Source organism: Erpetoichthys calabaricus, chromosome 3, assembly GCF_900747795.2.
Source record: "Erpetoichthys calabaricus chromosome 3, fErpCal1.3, whole genome shotgun sequence".
Lineage (NCBI taxonomy): Eukaryota > Metazoa > Chordata > Cladistia > Polypteriformes > Polypteridae > Erpetoichthys > Erpetoichthys calabaricus.
The window spans coordinates 250,464,413-250,485,827 of NC_041396.2; the positions used below are offsets into that span (position 1 = coordinate 250,464,413).

General features: G+C 37.9%; 1 protein-coding gene across 1 annotated transcript; it reads right to left on the reverse strand.

Moving 5' to 3' along the window:
• Window positions 1-6,348: 6,348 nt before the first annotated feature.
• On the reverse strand, window positions 6,349-19,669 carry and3 (actinodin3). Its single transcript, XM_028798023.2, has 5 exons — window positions 19,526-19,669; window positions 13,991-14,054; window positions 10,302-10,346; window positions 8,419-8,585; window positions 6,349-7,396 (listed from the first exon to the last, which is right to left on the reverse strand). The coding sequence occupies exons 2-5, from the start codon at window positions 14,043-14,045 to the stop codon at window positions 6,653-6,655; spliced, it is 1,011 nt and encodes a 336-aa protein (XP_028653856.1). The 5' UTR covers window positions 14,046-14,054; window positions 19,526-19,669; the 3' UTR covers window positions 6,349-6,652.
• Between the last annotated feature and the right edge of the window lie 1,746 nt (window positions 19,670-21,415).

A 21,415-nucleotide genomic window follows, 5' to 3' on the forward strand; every position in this document is an offset into this window, starting at 1 on the left:
TGTGGTGCTTGTGAAATCGGCACATCACAGTACATTCTTATTAGAAACCCTTTCTTGACTGTGACTTAGCCATGTTGGGGCTTGACTTTTCAAAATGAAAAAATTTTGTGTGTGCAAAATAATTCTATTGAAAAACTGTAGACAAGAATGGTCTCTTTGGAGAGGGAGGGAGGACTGAGGACTGTTTTGGTTATTTATGCTGAGGAGCTGTGGACCTGTTCTGAATTCTGAAACAAGTGGCCCTGATCCTTTAAACTTGTGTAAGTTTACCCCATGCATTGTGTTCCCAGTTTAGTAGCTTACATTTTAAGGTTAACATTTGAAAGTTAATTTCTGCCCTTCTAGACTTTCTGAATTGGTTCCACAGTATGCAGTCATTGTTTAGTGCCTCGTTATTTTTGCAAGACTCGTCCAATTCTTGAGACTAAAGAACAACTCCACGTGCCAGTCACTGCAATGTACATAACCTAGAAACTTTTAAAAAACATTTGAGATGCAGTTTTGATTGGGAGTTATTTTTCTGAAGGACGGGCACGTTTTGAGATATTATGCCAAAGTCAGGCCAGATAGTCTTGAAGCATTTGAAGATGGCATTCCAGACCCAGTGACATATTCAGGCCAGGCAGAGTTGGTCAGTTAGTTTTTTGGATTTTAAGAATATTGAAGCCAAATGCCATTAGTTTTAATTGAATTAATCTCGTTGGGCACAGTGTTTAGGAATTTCTTTGTGTTGCAGGTGCAGCCAGTCAGAAAAGCCCATTCCAACAGCAGAGAACTTAACAGCATAAAGCAGTATAACCATTTATAGAACTGCACTCATTCCCCTTACGACATAGTCTATCAAAGCAAACCTAATTTAGGTTAAACAATGAGATTTGGTGGTCTGGTGATACTAAGGTGAATGCAAAGTTGTCCTTTATCCATCGTATGCAGCAGTGTAGAAGCCATGTGCCATTTGTGTCTTACCTGTAGTAACTGGTAATGTTTGTGGATGGTAGTATTTGAAACAGTTGGTTAGCTGGGTTAGTGTGGTCTTCAATTATATGAATAATCGATATAAGCAGCCTGATCCCTATTGGTCCTGAATCCATTCCTTCTGAACGGCATGCTGCAGTTTCTTTTGAATGAGCAGATATACTGTTAAACAAGACCCGTATGAAAGGAGTGAGGGTGGTAATAATTGCTCAGTAAAACTGAACCAGTGCTAATTGGCAAAGGTTAATCCTTTTAAATTGGCAAAGTAAAAATATAATGCTGCTGAGCTTTTTTTTTTTCTTCATAGAAAAAATTATTTTCATTCCATTGGAAAATATGAATACTATTAGTGCCAAGAAGTTTAAATGCTGCACCCTTTTCATGGTGATACCATTTAATAACCAGTAATGTGTAATTAGTTAGGAGCCTTCCAATATAATTCAGAAACCCAAGATCCAAATTCGTTTCCACCATTGATAGTGCCTTTGGGTCCAGATTGCTGAATGCACTCCAAGGGACCATCCATGCCTGCTCCACCTCATAAGGCCCCACATGCCCCTCTGCAGTGGATCCAATCATTGGAAAATGTAACCAGTTTTACAGATTAGAGGTGCACTCTTTGTTGGGGAGAAGACAGAACACATCCCTTTGTTTTGAAATAAAGACTTTGACTGATATATTCATCTAGTTTCACACTGTGACCTCTTGTCTCTATGAAAGCCAGGCACCCGCATCTGTGACAAAACCCAAGTGGAGTTCTGGTAAAATTGACAAATGGAATCCTTACATAAGTACCTGGGGGCCTTATTTATAAAATGTCTGTCCCACACAAAAAGAGGCTCCCTATGTGCAAATGCGACTTCCCACGTAAACTCCTGGATTTATAAAAGAAAACTTGATGGGGGAAACAGGCGTGTATATACGTCAACTCTGCCCTGTGCATATGCAACATTTTGGAGAAACTGGCAAATGGCAGGCAAACCAGCTAATAACGGCTCAGTGGTATGAATTATAATAATTCATATCACCAACACGTAATTGTGCCCGCTGCGCTGGAAGCCATTAGGGTTTTCATGTGGTGTTAAGTGTTCATACATTAAGCATAACATGTTTTTTGTGAACATAAAAAGATACTTTGCAGCAGTCTTCAGTTCTCCTAGCATAGTTGGAGCAATTTATATTGTAATAATTGTATATTACAGTATATTGTAATAAGGGAGAATGAAACAACTTTTGTTAACCATAAACAGTTATGTTTCACGGGTGCACAAGTCCTCTGTAATTCCAAGATGAGGCTGACAAACGTGTCCGTGGTCTGGGTCAACCTGTAATTCATTTATTTTGAGGCCAACTGGCTTTGGCAGACCTCAGTTTTTCATGTTTTATACGATTTGTTGTGTTAGCAGTCGTGTCATTACATGCGCCAGGTAATACTGCTGACAACATGCGCTGTTCACAGAACCCCAGAGTACAGAAGAGAGGCACTATAATGCCACGCTTGATCTTGCGTGCTCAATGATTGAGCACAGGCGGGTGCTTTCAATTTGTCGAGAGGAAGGCTGCTCTGCCAGCCAATAAATGTCTGCAGCATCGGGATTGCATAGTGGCATGCAAACGTTTCAGCACCTTTGCTTAAAATGTCTGTTACTGTGAATATTTAAGTGAGCAGAAGATGAACTGACCTCCAAAAGGCATAAAGTTAAAGATGACACAGTTCTTTAATATTTTAAGCAAGTTTAAATTTTAATTTCATCATTCACAGGTACAAAAGACAAAAAAAAAATGAAAAGGGCCTGAAGTAAAAGTTTGGGCTCCTGACATGGTCAGTAGTTAGCAACATCCCCTCTGGCAAGTATCACAGCTTGTTAATGCTTTTTGTAGCTAGCTAAGGGTATTTCAGTTCTTACTTGGGTTTTTTGCCCATTCATCCTTGCAGAAGGCTTGTATCCATCCATTTTCCAACCCGCTGAATCCGAACACAGGGTCACGGGGGTCTGCTGGAGCCAATCCCAGCCAACACAGGGCACAAGGCAGGAACCAATCCCGGGCAGGGTGCCAACCCACCGCAGGACACACACAAATACACCCACACACCAAGCACACACTAGGACCAATGTAGAATCGCCAGTCCACCTAACCTGCATATCTTTGGACTGTGGGAGGAAACCCACACAGACACAGGGAGAACATGCAAACTCCACACAGGGAGGACCCGGGAAGCGAACCCAGGTCCCCAGGTCTCCCAACTGCGAGGCAGCAGCGCTACCCACTGTGCCACCGTGCTGCCCAGAAGGCTTCTAATCCTGCAAAATTTGTGGGCCAACTTGTATGCACTGCTCTTTTGAAATCTTTCCACAGAGTTTCAATGATGTTTAGATTAGTGGACTGTGAGGGTCATGGTAAAACTGTCAGATTGTGCCTCTTGAGGTATTCCATTGTAGAATTTGAGGTGTTTTTCGAATCTTTATCTTGTAGGACCCATCCTCTTTTAAACATCTTTTTTTTTTATAGATGATGTTTTCTTCCAGAATTTTCTGGTATTTATTTTAATCCATTCTTCTGTCTTCCCTGTGCCACTGTCTGCAACATAAGCCCATTGCATGATTGATCCAACCCCATGTTTCAGATTTGGAGCTATTTTCTTTTCCTGGAATTCTGTAAACTTTTTTCTCCAAACACACCTTTGCACATTGCGGCCAAAAAGTTCTATTTTGACTCTTTCAGTCCACAGGACTTGTTCCCGAAATGCATCAGGCTTGTTTAGATGTTAATTTGCAGACTTCAGGGGCCAAATTTGGTGGCTAGGACACAGGAAAAGTTTTCTTCTGTTGACTGTACCATGAAGGTCATATTTGCTCAGGTGTCACTGCACAGTATAACAGTGCGCCACCACACCAGAATCTGCTAAATCTTCCTGAAGGTCTTGTGCAGTCAGGTGGTTTTAACTCAACTTTCTAGCAATGCAACGAGCAGTTCTTTCAGAAAGTTTTCTTGGTGTTCCAGACCACAACTTGACCTCCACCATTCCTGTTAACTGCCATTTCTTAATAACATTACAAACTGAGAAAACCACAGCCTAAAAACACTGTACTGTCATTTTGTAGCCTTCTCTTGCTTGGTGAGTGTCAAATGTTATTTTTCAGAGTGCTAGACAGCTGCTTAGAGGAGCCCATGACTGTTGATTGTTTCCACAAGGTTTGAGGAGCCAGAGAATTTATGCAGCCTTGCAATTTGCAACACCAGGAGATTTCCAACAATGAGTGTGAACAAGCCATAGCCCTAATGGGCTTATCTTGGGGTGCCCAAACATTTGCATGGTACTCCTTTCCTTTTTTCGCTGTACAACTGTACAAAGCAAAAACAAAGCACTAATGTTGCATAAAATGCTGAAAAGAAATGTCGTCTTTAACTTCATGCCTTATGGTGATCAGTTCATCCTCTGTTCACTTAACTATTCACAGTAATGGACATTTTAAGTAAGGGTGCCCACATTTTTGCATGCCATGTATGTTTGAGGCTGTTTAGCATTGAGGCATGTTCACAAATGCACATTTACAAGGTGTTTATGAGCTATAACGGGAAAATTGAGTAGAAATGTGCATACACCAGGTTTTATAAATCGGATTTTTTGTTTTTTGCGTGCACATTTTCATACTCCACACAAAGTTTTATAAATGAGGCACCTGGAGTGTAAAGGGTGCAGGATGTAGTGGAAAGCCATTATAACTGCATGTTCAGTGGCATGGTAAGAAAACATAAAGGGCTAAGAAAACAATGAAACAGCGTCTGTCCAACTGAATGTATCCAAGAGGCATCAGTCAGACTGGGGGATTTTTATTTATAATTGCTAAGCGTTTGTAGCCTTTTTAAAATGGAGCATTCATTTGAAGAAAAATGTTGTTTGAGCTTGTCTTTGTATTTGCATTTGGCATTTTTGCCTGCCTTGTTTGGCTGACCACTTTTTCTTATGCAGCCTTATCTTCACTTTTGTAAGCTTTCTCTTTAGCTATGCATACTGACTTGTTATGGATTTCATTATTGGTTTTGTTGGAGTGCAGTTTTTCCTGGCAGAAACCAATATAAGATGTACCAGATTTTATATAATCACCTAATCCAAGAAAATCATTTCTGTACATACAGTCTCAGAGTGTTGAGTTCACCCTATCCTGTAGTCACTCTATAGTTTTAGTTGTCTGTTTTTGGTGATTTTCGTTTGTCATATACAGTACAGCGTCAAGATGTATCAAGCAGTGCTGCTTGTGTGGGCAGGTCAGAACAAATGTAGGATGACTAAAATCATCTATAATGAAACCTGTGGAGTCTGAGCATTTATTCTTAGCAGCTGAGGCCAGATCTGCTAAACTTGGTTTTGGAAAAGCAGCATTTGCTTGAGGAGGAATATAATCTCCATATGGGATAACAGTTTCAAACTCCCTTGGCAAATAAAATGGTAACCGTCAGAAATCCCAGACTAGTTGAGTTTGTCTTTTCCAACAGTGTGAAATGTTACTTAGCAAGCACACTCCACCCTTTTTTACACTTGAAAAACTCATCATTGAGAAAAAGCTGTGTCCAGGAAAAGTGGCTGACTTATTGTGAAGTAAATCGTTCAGACAAGTCTCAGTAAAATGCATCAATGAAGCTTACGAGTAACTGAAGCTCATCCATTGTATTGTATTGAAAAGAATCATAGCAGGGCACTGCTCCTTTCTTAATTTTTAGCCACATTTCTATTGTATATAGTTTTTTTTATTGTTTAAGTAACAATCAAGCCAGTTTGTTTTAATATTTTATATATTTTATCATGATTGCTTCTAATATTTTGTAATGAGTGGACATTTAAACCACATTTTATGGTGCCCTAATAGAGCGCTGTACTTGAACATCAGTCATCACAAAGACAAGCATGGCAATGCTGCCATTCTTTACTCAATGAGTTTCAAGTAGAGGCATTCTATAGTGAAATTTTAAAAAGTAAATTTTATGGCCACAGAATGTTTGAAAAGATTAAACATTTGTGAGAATTGTAAAAATCAGAAAGCATTTATAAAGCATAATGTTTTACCATATTGGTTTTTCTCAGCCACTTTAGATTTTAGGATGTTGGTAAGATAACACTTTACTCGGTGCACACCAAACTCATCTGCAGGGGTGTGTGGCTTTTCTTTTTCTTTATTTCAGTTTAATTTCACAAAGCACTCCAAATCAGAACACACATGCATATGAAGTGCACTGCAGACAAGTAGTAAATATTGAGGGTGTCTTTAAAATACTCCTTACAGTCTGTAAGCTTCTGTATAACTGACATATCCTTTAGTTATCCTGTATCAATAATTTTTCTGCTTGGTACACCAGAACATTCACAAATAACCTTCATTACAAGACAGGCAAATTTATTCAGATACAACACTATACATATAAAAACAAAATGTGAGAAAGCAGGTTTTTTTCTTCTTTTTTTTTTCTTTTTTTATAAATAACAGAAGCTTTTGCTGTTTTAAGTCCTTTGTGTATCACAGAAATTAATTCTTTTGCAGGAATACAACATTAAGATTGTCACACACCTTAGGATGTGGGATACCTTGTGTACAAATCATGACTGGAACAGTTGCATTAGAAAATAGGAGACTCTTGAGGGCAGAAAGCTTAGCTTTTATTATCTACCTTCACTCAAAAATCATTGCCTGTTTGGCCCATACTGACCGCCGTAGGCATAAGGATCATAAGGATCAAAATTGTAATAACGGCCATGAATATTAAAGGGAGCCTTTGCTGGGGGAGGGGGCTTCTTTATTTTCTTCAAAGGTTCTGGGACACTTGGGGGTGTAGATTCAGGATCCTCCTCCTCCTCTTCAGCTGCATCCTCCTCATCTTCGTCCACAGGGGGAGGTGGAGGGGGTGGAGGCTGAGTCTTCCCTTTGGTCAGAATAAGAGGGAGTGGTCGTGGGCAGTCTGGGTCCCAGTATGGGTCACAGTCATACTCCATTGCTTTATAGCCCTTCTGTGGTGCAGGTGGTGGCTGGGGCATTGGAGATTTGGCTTTGGAAGCAGGAGGTGGGGCAGGAGCCTCAACTTTTTTAGCTGTGGGGGCAGAACAAGCAGGATCATATCGGGGATCACATGGATAAGGGGTAGTACCTGTACCTATGTAAACAATATATGGTTGGCAGCCAGGATCTTTTGGGTTGCAAAGGTATTGGATATTGGCCTGTCTGATGGGTGCAGGTGGGGTTGGTGTTGTGGGTACAGGAGGAGGATTGGTTGGATTGGTGGCCACAGGCTTGCACTTCTTATCCCGCGGGTCACACTTAGTGGGTGCCATTCCCAGAGTGTATTGATAGTAGGGTGCATTGGGGCCATGGACCTGCTCCAGATGCCTCATCTGTTGGTAGAGCATTCGGAGACGGTCGATTTCATAAACCTGGTGTAAACAAGCAAATTAAAACTTAGAAAGGAACCTTACTGCTGCCCCACACTGAATTTATTTTTACTTTGTTTAGAGGCTGATGCATATTTTGTCTGGTATCACACTTCTGCTCCCATTATATGTATTTTAGAGGTCAGAAGGCTCCAGAAAGACAGGATTTTTTAATTCAACACAGTAATATATCTTGAATTGGTTTCTTTTCACATCTTGAGTAATCCTTCTCAGGTGGAATACTGGCTATTAATTTCGAGTCACAGTCAGTTTATCAAGCAGGAGGTCTGTCCAAGCAGTGGTTGGTGGCATGCTTTGTTAAAACTAGGTACACTACTGTTTACTATATTTCCTATATGTAAATAAACTATGATCTATGATAATTATTGCTATTAGTGCCACAAAAAATAATAAATATTGGTGTTCTGTTTGTTTTATTATACAACATAGCATATATGCAATCTTTTTGCATTGTTTTTCTGGGATCTAGATTATACTGTAATAATTTCGTGCTGAAAGTCTAATGCACAAAAAGTAATGGTCATATATAGTACTTGATGATCAGTTCTGGTGGCTTCCTAAATGTCTGACCTAAAATAAAAAAAATATTGGATTTGCTGTACTATGATGTGAGATCTTGCTGTTAAGGTTCATGAAACCTAATGGGAATACTTTTATTTGCATTTTAATTTTGTTACGATGTTTTATATTAGGAAAATAAGGTGGATATTTAGAAGAGGGTGTTTGTCAGATTATAAGAAATGATGCAAATCAGCAATCATGACATACATTTTAAAGATTCTACCCTTCAGAATGTCTGTGCATGTCACTTATTAAGATGAGGGAAAAAAGGAGCTGTAAATATTAAAAGGGGACACTGGAGAAGAAAAGTTACAACCAGGCAGCAATGACACCAGTCTTCCACACATTGGCCAGTAGTACCATACTTAAACAATGTACACAATGTCTCTAGACACAGTTTCTCTAATGCATGGCAGCCATTTAAATTACTGTTCGATACTCACCCCTTCGTAATGTCCAATACTGTTGTAATAGCGGTAGTATGCCTGGAAATCGGGGACATTGCGATGCCATTTGTCTGCATTGCGTTTTGGCCTAGAATGTGTTGACAAGAAGCTATGGGCTTGTTCTGCTCCAATCTTGATACCATCATTCTCTGCTGATGGAGCAGCTAAAAGAAGATAGAGTTCAGAATCAAGGACACATCATTTCACACTTGGCTGTACCAAACAAATGCAAACAGCAGAAGCACTGTACCTTAAAAAAACAGAAAACCACACATTTTGATAATTTATTCCAAACTTTGGCATTTGTTATAGGATGGTGTGGAAGAATAAAGGTGATATAGAATAATTATGCAAAAGACTTCAGGTTGTCAAATTCTTCTGCAATATTAGAACACAAAACTATTGTACCTTGTACCTTTCTTGCTTACATAGGTATGCAGTGCTGTTTAGCATCTCTTCTATCACTTAGACATTATGGTATTCATTTATAAATTGATTTTGAATGTGAGAAAAATATATTATAAATTCAAGATTTATTAAATAACCTAATTATTTAATTCAATAAGATATCCGAATAGGAACACATTTTCAGTTATTAAATAATGACTGATTTATTGCCAGTCACACAAATTGATTAAAAAAGAAAAGTACGTAGCAAAACAACCTCACATCACAATATTCTACACCAAAGAAACAGAATAAAGTACATATTTTTAGAGAAAGATTAAATTCTATGCTTACTAAAAAGACTTTGACTCTATCAACTAATGTAGCATTATATCATTTATTAACCTTGCTTATTCTATTAAGAGGCTCATTATTCTTATTAATAGTATGTCACAGTAACATCAAGAGATCTTTGTATACCTCAAGCAGACTTTTTGACTCAAGCTCCATTGCTGTGTGACTAGTGGTGTCAATAATGGCAGAAACTACTGCTTCAGTTGTGCACAGTTTCTAAGTTTGCAATGAAACGAAGAGACAAGGTATCTGTTCAAATGGCTTAAATGCATTTATGAATCATTCCTGGTCAAGCTGTATTTCTCTGCTGGTTGAAATCTGCTTTGCTCAGTGATAGGAATTCAATGCCTTTTTTCATAGGAGTCGCTAGTTATCATCAAGCAATTCTTCTAAATGTACGCATATCAAATCCAGACTCTATGTTGCCTTGCAGTAAGAACATAATATCTCACAACTAATATAGTGGTGGGCTATGACTAGCACACATGGAAAAAGCACTGTAGCTGCTTAAAGTGTTTCTCTGTAGACCTAAAACTCATACCATTGACACCAAAAACTAATGTGGAACATTATGCTGTACATATAATAATAATAATTACAATGCTGTTATTTCTTGCCCTCAAATATCAAAGACTAAAAGCCAAGCTCATTCATTTTTCTATAGGGGAATCAAGTCTGATTCACAAATTAAGTTCCAGACTGCATAGCTTTAAACATAAAGACAATACTGAATAAAAGAGCTGCGGTGGGCTGGGATTGGCTCCAGCAGACCCCTGTGACCCTGTAGTAAGGATATAGAAGGTTAGGTAATGGATGGATGGATGAATAAAAGAGTAATGGATATGGTTTTGGGTAAATTCACAACTGATTTATACCTGTGGCCATTAAAAAGTATCTCCCACTGTCACAAATTCTCAGGCTGTTCAGTTTCTTGCTTTATTTGTAGTTATAGCTAGTGTCAGTAGCTGGGTTCCACTAACAAGTGAGGTTCTTCACCCCAAGACATAATGACATTGTGAGATCCTATACTGAGATAACTGATTCATCAATAAGATATAGACATGAAGGTTTAGAGAAAGGGTTAAGTGAGGCAATTTTACAGCAATCAAGTAAGGTTATCAATAAGAAAACACACTAACTTTCTGGCTTGAGGATCTTCATTAGTGATGTGGCATCCAGTTGCCCTAGAAAGACAGTGAGAGAAAGCTCATGAGGTTTCACATTTTTGAAAGTAAAATATCCCTTTCTTAAATACAGATTTGTGTACATATAATGGTTTTGTTGCAATATGTTGCCATGAAGTACCTATCAATAACTAAGACACAATCCAACACACATTCACTTTTCTATTAAGTCATCATGGCTTCATGGCCAAAATTTTGATTTGGAAGTGCCAGCATGTAGCCCAAGTACCTGTCACGGATTCAAAAGGATCTTTTTGAAAACGTCATGTAACATTAATGAACTCTAGTGGCATTTTGTACTGCATATATGGATCTATGTGGATGGGTTTTCACCATGTAATTTGCAGTATGATGAGCATTTGTTTATTTATTTGAACAATATTTCAGGACATAATGTTACAATTGATGATCAAACAACTGAAAAACAGTAAGTCCTTAAGTAAGTACATAATCCTCACTTGCATTCTTAATTCCTCCTCTGGATAATTAAAACCCTTCTTACCTCAACTTCCTAAGCCTGTTGGCTAATTTGGATGCTTCTGATATTTAAAAGGACTAACAGCTGGATACTTGCACTGTAAACTAAAATACATTTGAGAGGCCCTGGCCGAAGGCGTTTTGCTGTGAAGTCTACAAACACCAATACAAGCTGTGGCTTAACAGTATTCCTATAAAACAGCACCCTGTCCTTTTGGAGCAGAGCCAGATAATAGCTGCTCTGGATGGTAAAAGCTAAGAAAGTGCTGATTCACAGTTAGTCCAGCCCTACTGGTCTAGCTGGAGCCAGTTCATCCAGAGATGTAGAGGTAATTAAAGGTGCTGCACTTCAAAGCAGCTCAGCAGGAGACAAGGGCTCAGTAAATGTTTCTGTTTCTGGTTGCCACATTTGCCAAAGTTCTAATTTTTCCAGCAACTCCAGCTACTTTTAAACAATATGCATTTATATAATCGACCACCGAGTGTTTTCACCCTGAAAGTTAAAAGGAACTTCCACAGACATGACCAATGAAAAATGATATAGAGTTTTCTGTATAACAGTGGTTTTCAAACCAACTAAAAAGCAAAATAAAAGATCAAAGATCAATTAAAAGCTACAATATATACATGTAATTGAACATAAAAACTGCACTTATAAAACTGTGTTTAATTAGATATTTTAAGATTAAGCCTTGGAGAACATTCTAGAAGATGGTCTTTCTATCTACTGTGTCCTTTTCCTTGCATCGCTTTTGTCAACCATAAACACTTAAAAAAATAAGTATTTATTATTAAATGTGTTCAAAATATGGGGAACATTCCAGTCACCAAAATCGTTAGTCTCATGGCATTAAAAAAACCAAATCTTTGTTCTAATATGTAGTTGTTTAAAAAACAGTGCCCCCTTCCTGAATACTAATTAATATAGAGTTGCATATAGCTTTGTCAAAGATTCTGTCTACAAAAATTCTCACACCTACTGGACTTCAGCAACACAATGAACTATAATGGCAAACTTAAACTAAGGGGTAAAGAGTTCCAAATTATAAATAAGAAATAGAAATGACTGACAGTTAATGCTATGTTCTCACAGTTCTTTGACAATATTTAGTAGGAAGTGCATTAAGACAAGACCGGACTTTCTTTGCACAGATGCACATTGTAGTTTTTGAACATTCATTTTTGCGATATTACACAAATTCTCCAAAGCCAGATGTGAAGTGCTGCACACTAATCATGTATCTCATGCCATATTTTCTCAACTGGACTAAATTCTAAACTATTCATTGGCAATTTTAGATTATTTATTGTTTTCTTTTAAAAAATATTTATTGGTCTTTATATATAAATGTATTAAATTCAATTCAATCTACATTTTGTCTTAATCATACACTAACAGGCTCAGAGTGCTATACATATTTGTCCAAAATAATTTATTTAAAAGATAATGCAATATATGTCAAAAATTATGTGTATACATACAGGCAACTATACTTTGTGAAAAAAATATTTGTACTTTAAAGTATAGACTCATTTATATTAAACAAGCATAAAGAACAGGTGACATGCAGTTAACAAATTGTAAAATCAGTGTAGAGGAAACGTTAATTGGCCCAGAGTATGGCCACATGTAAATGTCCTTAGTATTAGATTAAACTCCCATTGCTGGCAGTGCAAACTACTACACATCACACCCTGTAGGCCATCCAACCAACTGCTTCTGCAAGTAGGCGATGGTTCACAAAGAGTGTACGATAGTGTGCAGCCCAGAATGTTCCACACATGCTCTCTCAGACACAAAAAGGGGACTGACATCATATAGGTATTCTTGCGAGATCTTAGATACGTGTGGTCAATTATTATCCTGCTGGAAAAAAAATGCCTGGTTGATCTGCTCCAAAGAAGTCCGTGCTGCTAAACAATGAACATAAGAAAAAACACTGATGTTGATGAAAAATTGTTAATGGCAAACATTAAAATGGATGTTGTGAATGGAGACTCACATCTGTAAGTTGTCATCTCATATCTCTGTAGGTGATAGAAAGCATGATCATACATGGTGTGGTTCTCAAGGGTACAATAGTATTCCCATGTTCACAAGCATCATCCAGTTGTTACACCTGTATAGTCATTATGTTCAGAGATATAGAAAGTTAATAGCCCAGCCTCATTAAGAATGAGGACCCCATCCGGCTCATTCAGTTTGTACAACTGAATAATGTGCTGTCAAGACCCACTTTATCAGCAGCACAAGTGGTTCATTCTCACCATAACACAAACTGTACCTTTTATAGCAAGAAAAAATTAAAGTCTTCCAGCGGCAATCATGAGAAAAACTGATATGTAATCTTATTCATTTACAAACCTAGACATTGGAAAAAAAACAATCACTTTGATCATGGGAAAGGTGCTATATAAATAACATGTATTATTATTATTATTATTGTATACTGAAATCATTCTGATCCTTGCAAAAGGACAATGAACCTACTCTTCCAAGTGTGTCCTCTGTACTGTGTGGCATTACACAAGGCTCTCAAATAAGTTTATTCTCACAAATAAAAATGATCAATTACGTGATTAAGCACTTGGTTACATCTAAAACCTGTAGATACAAAAGTTTTCCAGGACTACAGAGTGATGGTAACCAAGCGCTGGAGAGGTAATAATATGTTTTGTGGAGATTGCAATTTTAGTTATGTCAATTTCAATGAGGAACACACACACAAAGCAGTCACTCACAAACTGTGGCGCTCATCTCTGTCCTGAAAAACTCATATTGGATCAAGGTTTTTTACCCCTATGAACTTAACAGGACTTCCCAACGGTGGAAGAAACCAGAGTTATAAAACGAAGCATACTTGAATGCTGGAAAAAAAGTAAAACTTTGAGATGAACCTCCAACTGAAGATTTAAGTAAAGTCCACATGCTGTGAGATGACAGTACTACTTTCTGTGCCATGTTTGTATTCACAAACATGGCAAATGTGTACAATGAGGGGAGATCAAGGTTATTATTAAATACTGAATTATATAAGATTTTTATCTTCACTTAACTTAGGTAGCATCAAGAGAAATATCAGCAAAACGCAAAATGGAACCAAAGCCATATCTGTTCCTTGTAAGTATTCCAAGCTCACTCACCCAAGCAGCCATGCCATGCTCACCTGGTAAAAACGTACAAGACAATAGCGCCCCAATGGGAAGTATCCAAGAAATCATCTTCACCTCCTGCATTCAGATATAAAAGATGGTTTAAAAGTAGGAGATTAACATTTAAGGTTTATTTAAGCTGCAAATGAAAATAATATATCAATGGGTTGTATAAACAAGCAAATATCTTGATTTTTATAAAAGAGGTTTTTTTGCAGTATAGTTTAAGAAAGCATGTACTTCTTACTGACTGTAAAATATGACAATACAGACTGAGATGCAGTTTCAACAATGACAGCAAAGGTAAGATATGCATTTGGGAACTTCCAGGAGCTGCCCCACATACTATCTTCTCTGGTATTGATGGGACACATTTAATCAAGCTGAGTGAGGTATATTATATGGTGCAGGAGACTGAAATGTGTTAACCAAGGCCACATAAAGGGTAAAATTAGAAAGGACTGAGATAAGAAAGATCAGATGACAGTCTGTTAAAGTGATAAAATATTGTGATGAGAAAATGGGCATGTGGAACAAAAACCTGAACAGCGCTGGATGCAAAACTTAAATGTAATCAAGGTGGAGATTACTTCTTTTAGCCATTATCACTTGGAAATGTACTACGGAACATACAGTAGATTCACTGTACAGTATATACACACTCTTAGACTAATAAGCCTTACCATTAACGCAAAGATTAATAATTAGAAGACTAATTATTTTTTAGTAGTATCAAAAATAAAAAGTTAAAGTTAAAAGTACTTAAAAATCTTTAAAAACTGCATTTTATAAACTTTTCTGATTTCCTATATATCAGTAATCACACTGCTGTATCAGAGATGCATTTGGGAATATTTTTGTCTCTAAAGTCAAACTGGTATACTATGTTTGTGCAACTACAAATCTCCACTGCACATCTGTACTCCCCATCTACTGTAAACGTGGCAGAAATAGTTTAATTAATTAGAAACTACACACTAACGAGCAGCAGTCCTTTATACTACATACACCTTCACTTTAATTACCTCCAGGTAATGATTTTTACACATTACAGAGAAAGACATTAATGGAGCTGTTCAGGAAAGTTTTACAAGCTAGTCCCGCAGCCTTTCTGCAACTGAGAACAAAGTATGTTGAGGCAATCTGACTAAATTCCATTAGTCCTGTCTCTGTTTTAATGTGAAGACCCCCAAGCAGCTGGTACCATTTTTCTAACCATCTACATTAATGGTTATTTTTTACTTTCCCTGCAGCTACTAATAAAGCTGAAATCCTGGCATTAGAAATGTGCAGCCACGCCAGGATACTGCAGATTAATGAAAACTACTGGTTTATTACAGTGCAGCACAATATTACTCTACCCTAGTCCTGAAGGAATACTAAGACTGCTGGATTTCATTCCAAATGAATTCTTAACTGGAATAATTGGATTTTTAATTGACATGCTTGCGTATACTGTACAGACTACTCAGATCTCAGTCTGGTCGTTATCTGTGTGAAGCTTGCCCAGTCTTCCATATAGGTTTTCCCTGTATGAAACAATTAGTTTTAGATTGCATATACTTATCTTTAATGATATTTTATGTTACAACCATATCTTATGAAGAGTAAACTGTGAAGCCAATCTCCTATTAGTGTAAGTCTAATACTACTGTATGTACAAATAGTTAATTTTAGCCTCCTCCAAATATTTATTTTGATGCACTTTATCATCCATCTATTTTCTAAAATCGCTTTTTACATTACAGAGTGGCAAGGAGCTGGAATCTATCCTGGCAGCAATAAGCACAGTCCAAAATCTACTTTCTTAAGAGTAAACTGAGTAACTCAGTAGGCAGAATCAGAGTCCTCAGCACATGATTGTTTGAGCATTAAGATATTTAAGGATGCTAAAACATATGTTGATAAATTCCTTCAAAACAAAGGCTTCTATTAGGTTTATTTCCAACATTTATTAAAAAAATTAATAGAGACACTGTTTTGAGAGAGCATTGGAAGGAATAAGTTAAAACTATGTCTAATAAAAATGAAAGTTTCACTAGGTGTAGGCATTTAAAGAGAATACATACCACTCTAAGACGTGAACATTACACATAATGGCAGCCACTGGTTTCAGGCAACAACTTGCATTGTCTGGAATAAATCCTAGGATTTTATGTGGATCTACTGGTATTTCATGTCAGAATAGCTAATAAACTAACAAAAGATTATACACAGAGTACTATCTGCTGAAGATGCAAGTTCCTAATCAGCTTTTATTAAACAGTAGTTCAGAAATATACAGTAGAGATGGTATTCAAATTAGTAGTGAATTTAAACATCCTGAGAGCATGACAGTGCAAATCCCACACAGAAAGCAATCAAGATGGAATAGCACTTTGGTCATGGATTATGTTGTTATGCGATTTGAATTTGGTTAAGGAAAGTATAAACCTCATAAATCAGATGGTGTGTGATGGGGAGTGTATGCAGGTTTTTTGTTGAAACCAGTCACTCCTTATATCTGTGTTATTTCTACCTTCATGTTGTGATGCAAGAAGGCCTCAACATTTAAATATTTCAACTAAAAGCGAATGTTTTCATAAAGATGCAAAACTAATACATTCTGTGGCAAAAATGTTATTTACCCCCTCCTTATCTCATCAATTAAATTGACTGCACGTTTCACATTTTTGCATCATTTTTTAACTCTGGATTGTAATACTATAGTTTTTAAATAGACTTGCTATAAAATAAAAAACACTTTTGTTGGAAGCACTCATCATCCCAGTCCTCCCCTATGGCTCAGAGACTTTAACGTTTTTGCAGACAGACTTCAACAGGCTATAAACATTCGTGATGCGTTGCCTGCGGAAAATTCTCGGAATCTCGCTCAAAGACAGTCTACGAAACGAAACGATAAGGATCAGATGAATCCAACAAAACAGTATAGCTGAGGAAAATCGGAAAATAACACTACGCTGGTTTGACCAATCTTGTGGGATGTCCAAAATCAATCTGCACATACAGTATCATACTGGCTCTGAGGGCAAAGAATTAACAACGAATATGGAATGCTACGAAAACCTACAATGAAGCGCAACTACAAAGGCAGAGTTTATGTAGCGCTGCTTTTAACTGATGAGGTATATCTCGTGCTGTTGGTGGTGCAAATCCACCCTAATAAAAGGATAAGTGTCTGGTTGCTCTGTCTGTCATTCTAAAACAAAACATTAACGCTGCTCTTACGACTTCCACATCAAATGGTATATAACAGAGACATGTGCATTTTATTTGTCACCCCAAGGGGTACATTTGTGATGCAGCATGTTTTGGAATGACAAATGCAAAGCATTTTATTACTACATGCATTACAAAATACATTCCAATAGATGGCACCCTGCACGCGTTAAATCTTAGCTGATTAATTGACTCAGCACATAGACGAGTAAGCGCTAGTTGTACTTGTATACTGTAGCATCTTCACAGCGTGGCTCATTCAAAAAAGCTAAACAGAAGTCGGCTATTTTGGTGCAATATTCAAAACAATAGCCTGCAAGTTATAGTCACGTAATCCCTTTAAGCTAATGTCGGGCACGGTTAATGTCAGTCTTTACATGCGCCCGCATTCACCTCTTTACTAGGTCGATTCGCTGTAGCTGCACCGCGGCCCTTATTCGATATAAAGCGTAGCTGAGTACAGTATGGTATGGCATAACGGTTAGGGAGAATCCTCGGGAGAAGATTCATTTTGGGTTATTACTTTAGAAAAAAACTGAGCTGTCTCTCTTCATATAAGAATAAATACACATACTATTGTAACTTTTCTATTTTGACCAGGAGTGTCATGTACGTGTGTATATCCACCCGCCGTTATTTTTTAAATGGCTGCCAGAATTTTTTTTCCAGTATGACTATGAGGTTCTATGGAGTGGTGTTCTATCCAGTATTGGTTCCTGTTTTATGTTGATTGCTGGTGAAAGAGAATTCCTTCAGCTCAAAAAAAACAAAAAAAAAAAAAACGTGCTAGCTTCTTCAGTTAATGATAAACCCCCAACTCTACCCCTGACGAACGGTATCACTCTTATTTGCTGAGACAGTAGAGTTTGTTTTCCATAAGATAATCGTATATTTAACATTATTACTGTATAATCACCCAAAACTCAATTGAACAGCCCTTTTTCTTTACTCGCTTGTCCAGTTCCTCATCACGTTGAGTCGGCGGCATTCCTTAATAGCATTGGCTTGAAGCAGGAACCAGACATGTACGGGGCGACAATCGATCTATAGGACACACTGACACATACGACCAGACACACACCGAAACAACTTTGAGTACCCATTTAATCTTGCTAGCACCCAAGAAAATAGCAATATCAACGTAACTACGGCATGAACTTGCAAACTCTATAAACAGTACTCCGGCCGGGGATTAAAACAAGACGTTGGAGCATGGAGCTAACCACTGCGCCACCAATCATCAAAAAATCAATATGAAAAAACTTTTACAAATGAAATGAGATAATTTGCCCAGCAAGCTTCTTAGTTTAGAAAATTGTCTGGTTGTCCCAAATATTATTTTTCCGTAAATTAAAAAAGTCAGGCTCTCCACTTCAACATGTTTGGTAGTTATTCTTCATATTCCATAGTTTTAATGTCGTATATTAAACAGACTGCGGTGGGTTGGCACCCTGCCCGGGATTGGTTCCTGCCTTGTGCCCTGTATTGGCTGGGATTGGCTCCAACAGGCCCCCGTGACCCTGTGTTCGGATTCAGCGGGTTGGAAAATGGATGGATGGATGGATATTAAACAGAAAGCTGTAGCGCCTTTCGCAGACTGTACGATCGTAAGGCGCTTACGACAGTTCATAAGAATAAAGTCTGTGGTGGGCTGGCGCCCTGCCTGGGGTTTGTTTCCTGCCTTGCGCCCTGTGTTGGCTGGGATTGACTCCAGCAGACCCCCGTGACCCTGTAGTTGGGATATAGCGGGTTGGATAATGGATGGATGGATAAGAATAAAGTACAAAGAAACACATATTAGATTACAAAGCAATACAAAAACTAATGCAAAATAATATAAATTGTGCTGTTGATGATGCGTGAATGTTTTCCGCAAGCTTCTGCTGAAATATTTAATAAAGGACCATGTGTCTACCAATAATTTAATAAAGTCTAAACAACACAGAAAATGATCAGACTTCCATTTTATGTGAATCGTCTTTCTCCAGGTCAGTAATATGTATGTTTCTCCATTAATAGCAATGCTACTCTCAGTATTTCTTTTTTCTTTCTTTCTTAATTCACTTATTGTATATTAATTGCCCAACACGGCTATATACACAAATACACACACATTTAAATCAAGCCACCAATTAACCGAACGTGTTCAAATATTACATGAATAGAGTCCCAAATTGCTTACGACTGCGCTACCGGATAGTCTGTATTACTTGCGTGTATGTACTCCAATGTTAATAAATAATGTTTATTGTTAATTCGGATTGTTTTAACTTTATAAAAACTGCTCGTCATCTTTCTGCAAAGAGTCAAATAAACTGAGGTATACTCACCTGCTCTCGAGTCAACCGCCTAGTACCTAAAGCGGTCCCACTGCTGCTAACCCAAGCTGAGCTCAAGGACTCTAAATACCTCAGGAAACGCGCCCCGCAATCCACGGAGGGTTCCCATTGGCTGCCACACACTTGGGCGGGAGTGCTAGTGGGAGACCTCGGGCTGCAACTTCAGCGTCCTGTTGCTGTAGAAACACGTGGCAGCGGTACCCCGACGGTTTTAATTTAAAGATTTCTGGCCTTCGACGGAGAAAGTTAATTGAGAAGCTCACTGTGTCATCCGTGAATATACAATTGAGTCGAAATCAACAGGTTTTGTAGTTTTCAGCATATATGGTGATATAATAACTGTAAATGATAATGGATGTTAAACGATAAAAGTCAACTGTGCTGTGGATAGTGAAAGAGGCTGTATCATTAAGAGGATGCACGCTGCACTGGAAGTAAGAGCATTTTACAATGTTAAGACAGGGCACATTCGTGTAACTTTAGAAATAATTTCTGTCATTTCAGTTTTAACGTATATTGTGCCTATGCATTTTCACAAAGCTGTGTTTATAAAGTTTTACACATAAGTCTATTAGCGAAATTTATACATTGCATGAGCTCCACAGCTCGCATATATGAACAGTCTATTTTGAATTAAGTTTTTAAAGGCAAAATGCATATCACCCCCAGAAGCACGTTGCACCTGAAGAAATAAAGGGTGATTCTCAGATCACTTTATTCACTGATTTTCAAAAGCAGCATACTGCAGTACAGAATTGTGTGTAGTGTACCCCCATTGCATCTAGGAAAAAGCAGGAAGCAGCAATGGACCAAGCACAAAGTTAACATTTACTCATATAGGCCTATTTTATATTTTCTAATCAACTTAAATACTTACGGTCACCGTCATTGCAAAGCCAACTTGAAGCACTCACCTATCCATCCATCCATCTTCATTATACCTGCTGTCTCCACTTCCAGATAATGTGAAGCTACAGTCTGTCTCTAGACAGGGTGCCACGGTGGGAAGAAGAGTCTAAGAGCAGTGTGCACTAACTATACTAAAAAAGAGAGAGATTTACAAGCCTCTGAACAATTAGCAAGGAAATATTTTAATGAATAACAAATAATATTAGTACTTGAGCAAGTAAGGTTGTTTTAAGTTTAAGTCATTGCTGAAAGATGTTTAACTTGAATAAAAGTCAGGGACATGGATTATGCAAAGACACTTTTTGAAACCTAAAGAGCCAAGCCCTTTCATTTAGATTAGCTGGCTAGTCTTCAGATTTGGCAGAGAGCTTAGCAGGCAAAGAAGGAGGCATCTATAGGGAATATCAGTGAGGCCATGATCAGTGAATTTCACATGGTCTGAAAGAGGTTCTGGCAAACAATTTTCCAAATGGTGAACAAGCACTTATCAGAGGCAGAGCCAAAAGATCCTGGTAAGACCAAGACCATTCTTGTAGCTAAATTCACAACAGTAGTTGAAAACTTGCTCAGTAGAATTTTTTAGGAGAAAACTAAAGGAATGAGTTAAAGTCACAGAAGTAAGGTTTCTATGCAGGGATGCTGTGCTCTTTCTATATTAACGTGTGATATGTTTAGCACCTAAAAAGGACCACTGATTAGTGATCTGTTCTGAAAGGTAGATACTGAGGTGGTTTAGGCACCTAGCAAGACATTTCCCAAGCATCTCCAAAAGAAGATGTAGAGGATCCTACCCAATGGAAGGGGACACAGAAACAAACCCAGAACAAGCTGGATGAATGATGCCAATCTGTTTCTCACTTGAGCAGCCTGGTATCTAAGCATTACTTGGAAGGAGCTGGTGTTAGAGAATTTAGTTTATCCCTGCACACCCTGTTGCCACCACAACCTTCACCAGAACTTGAGTGATAAGCA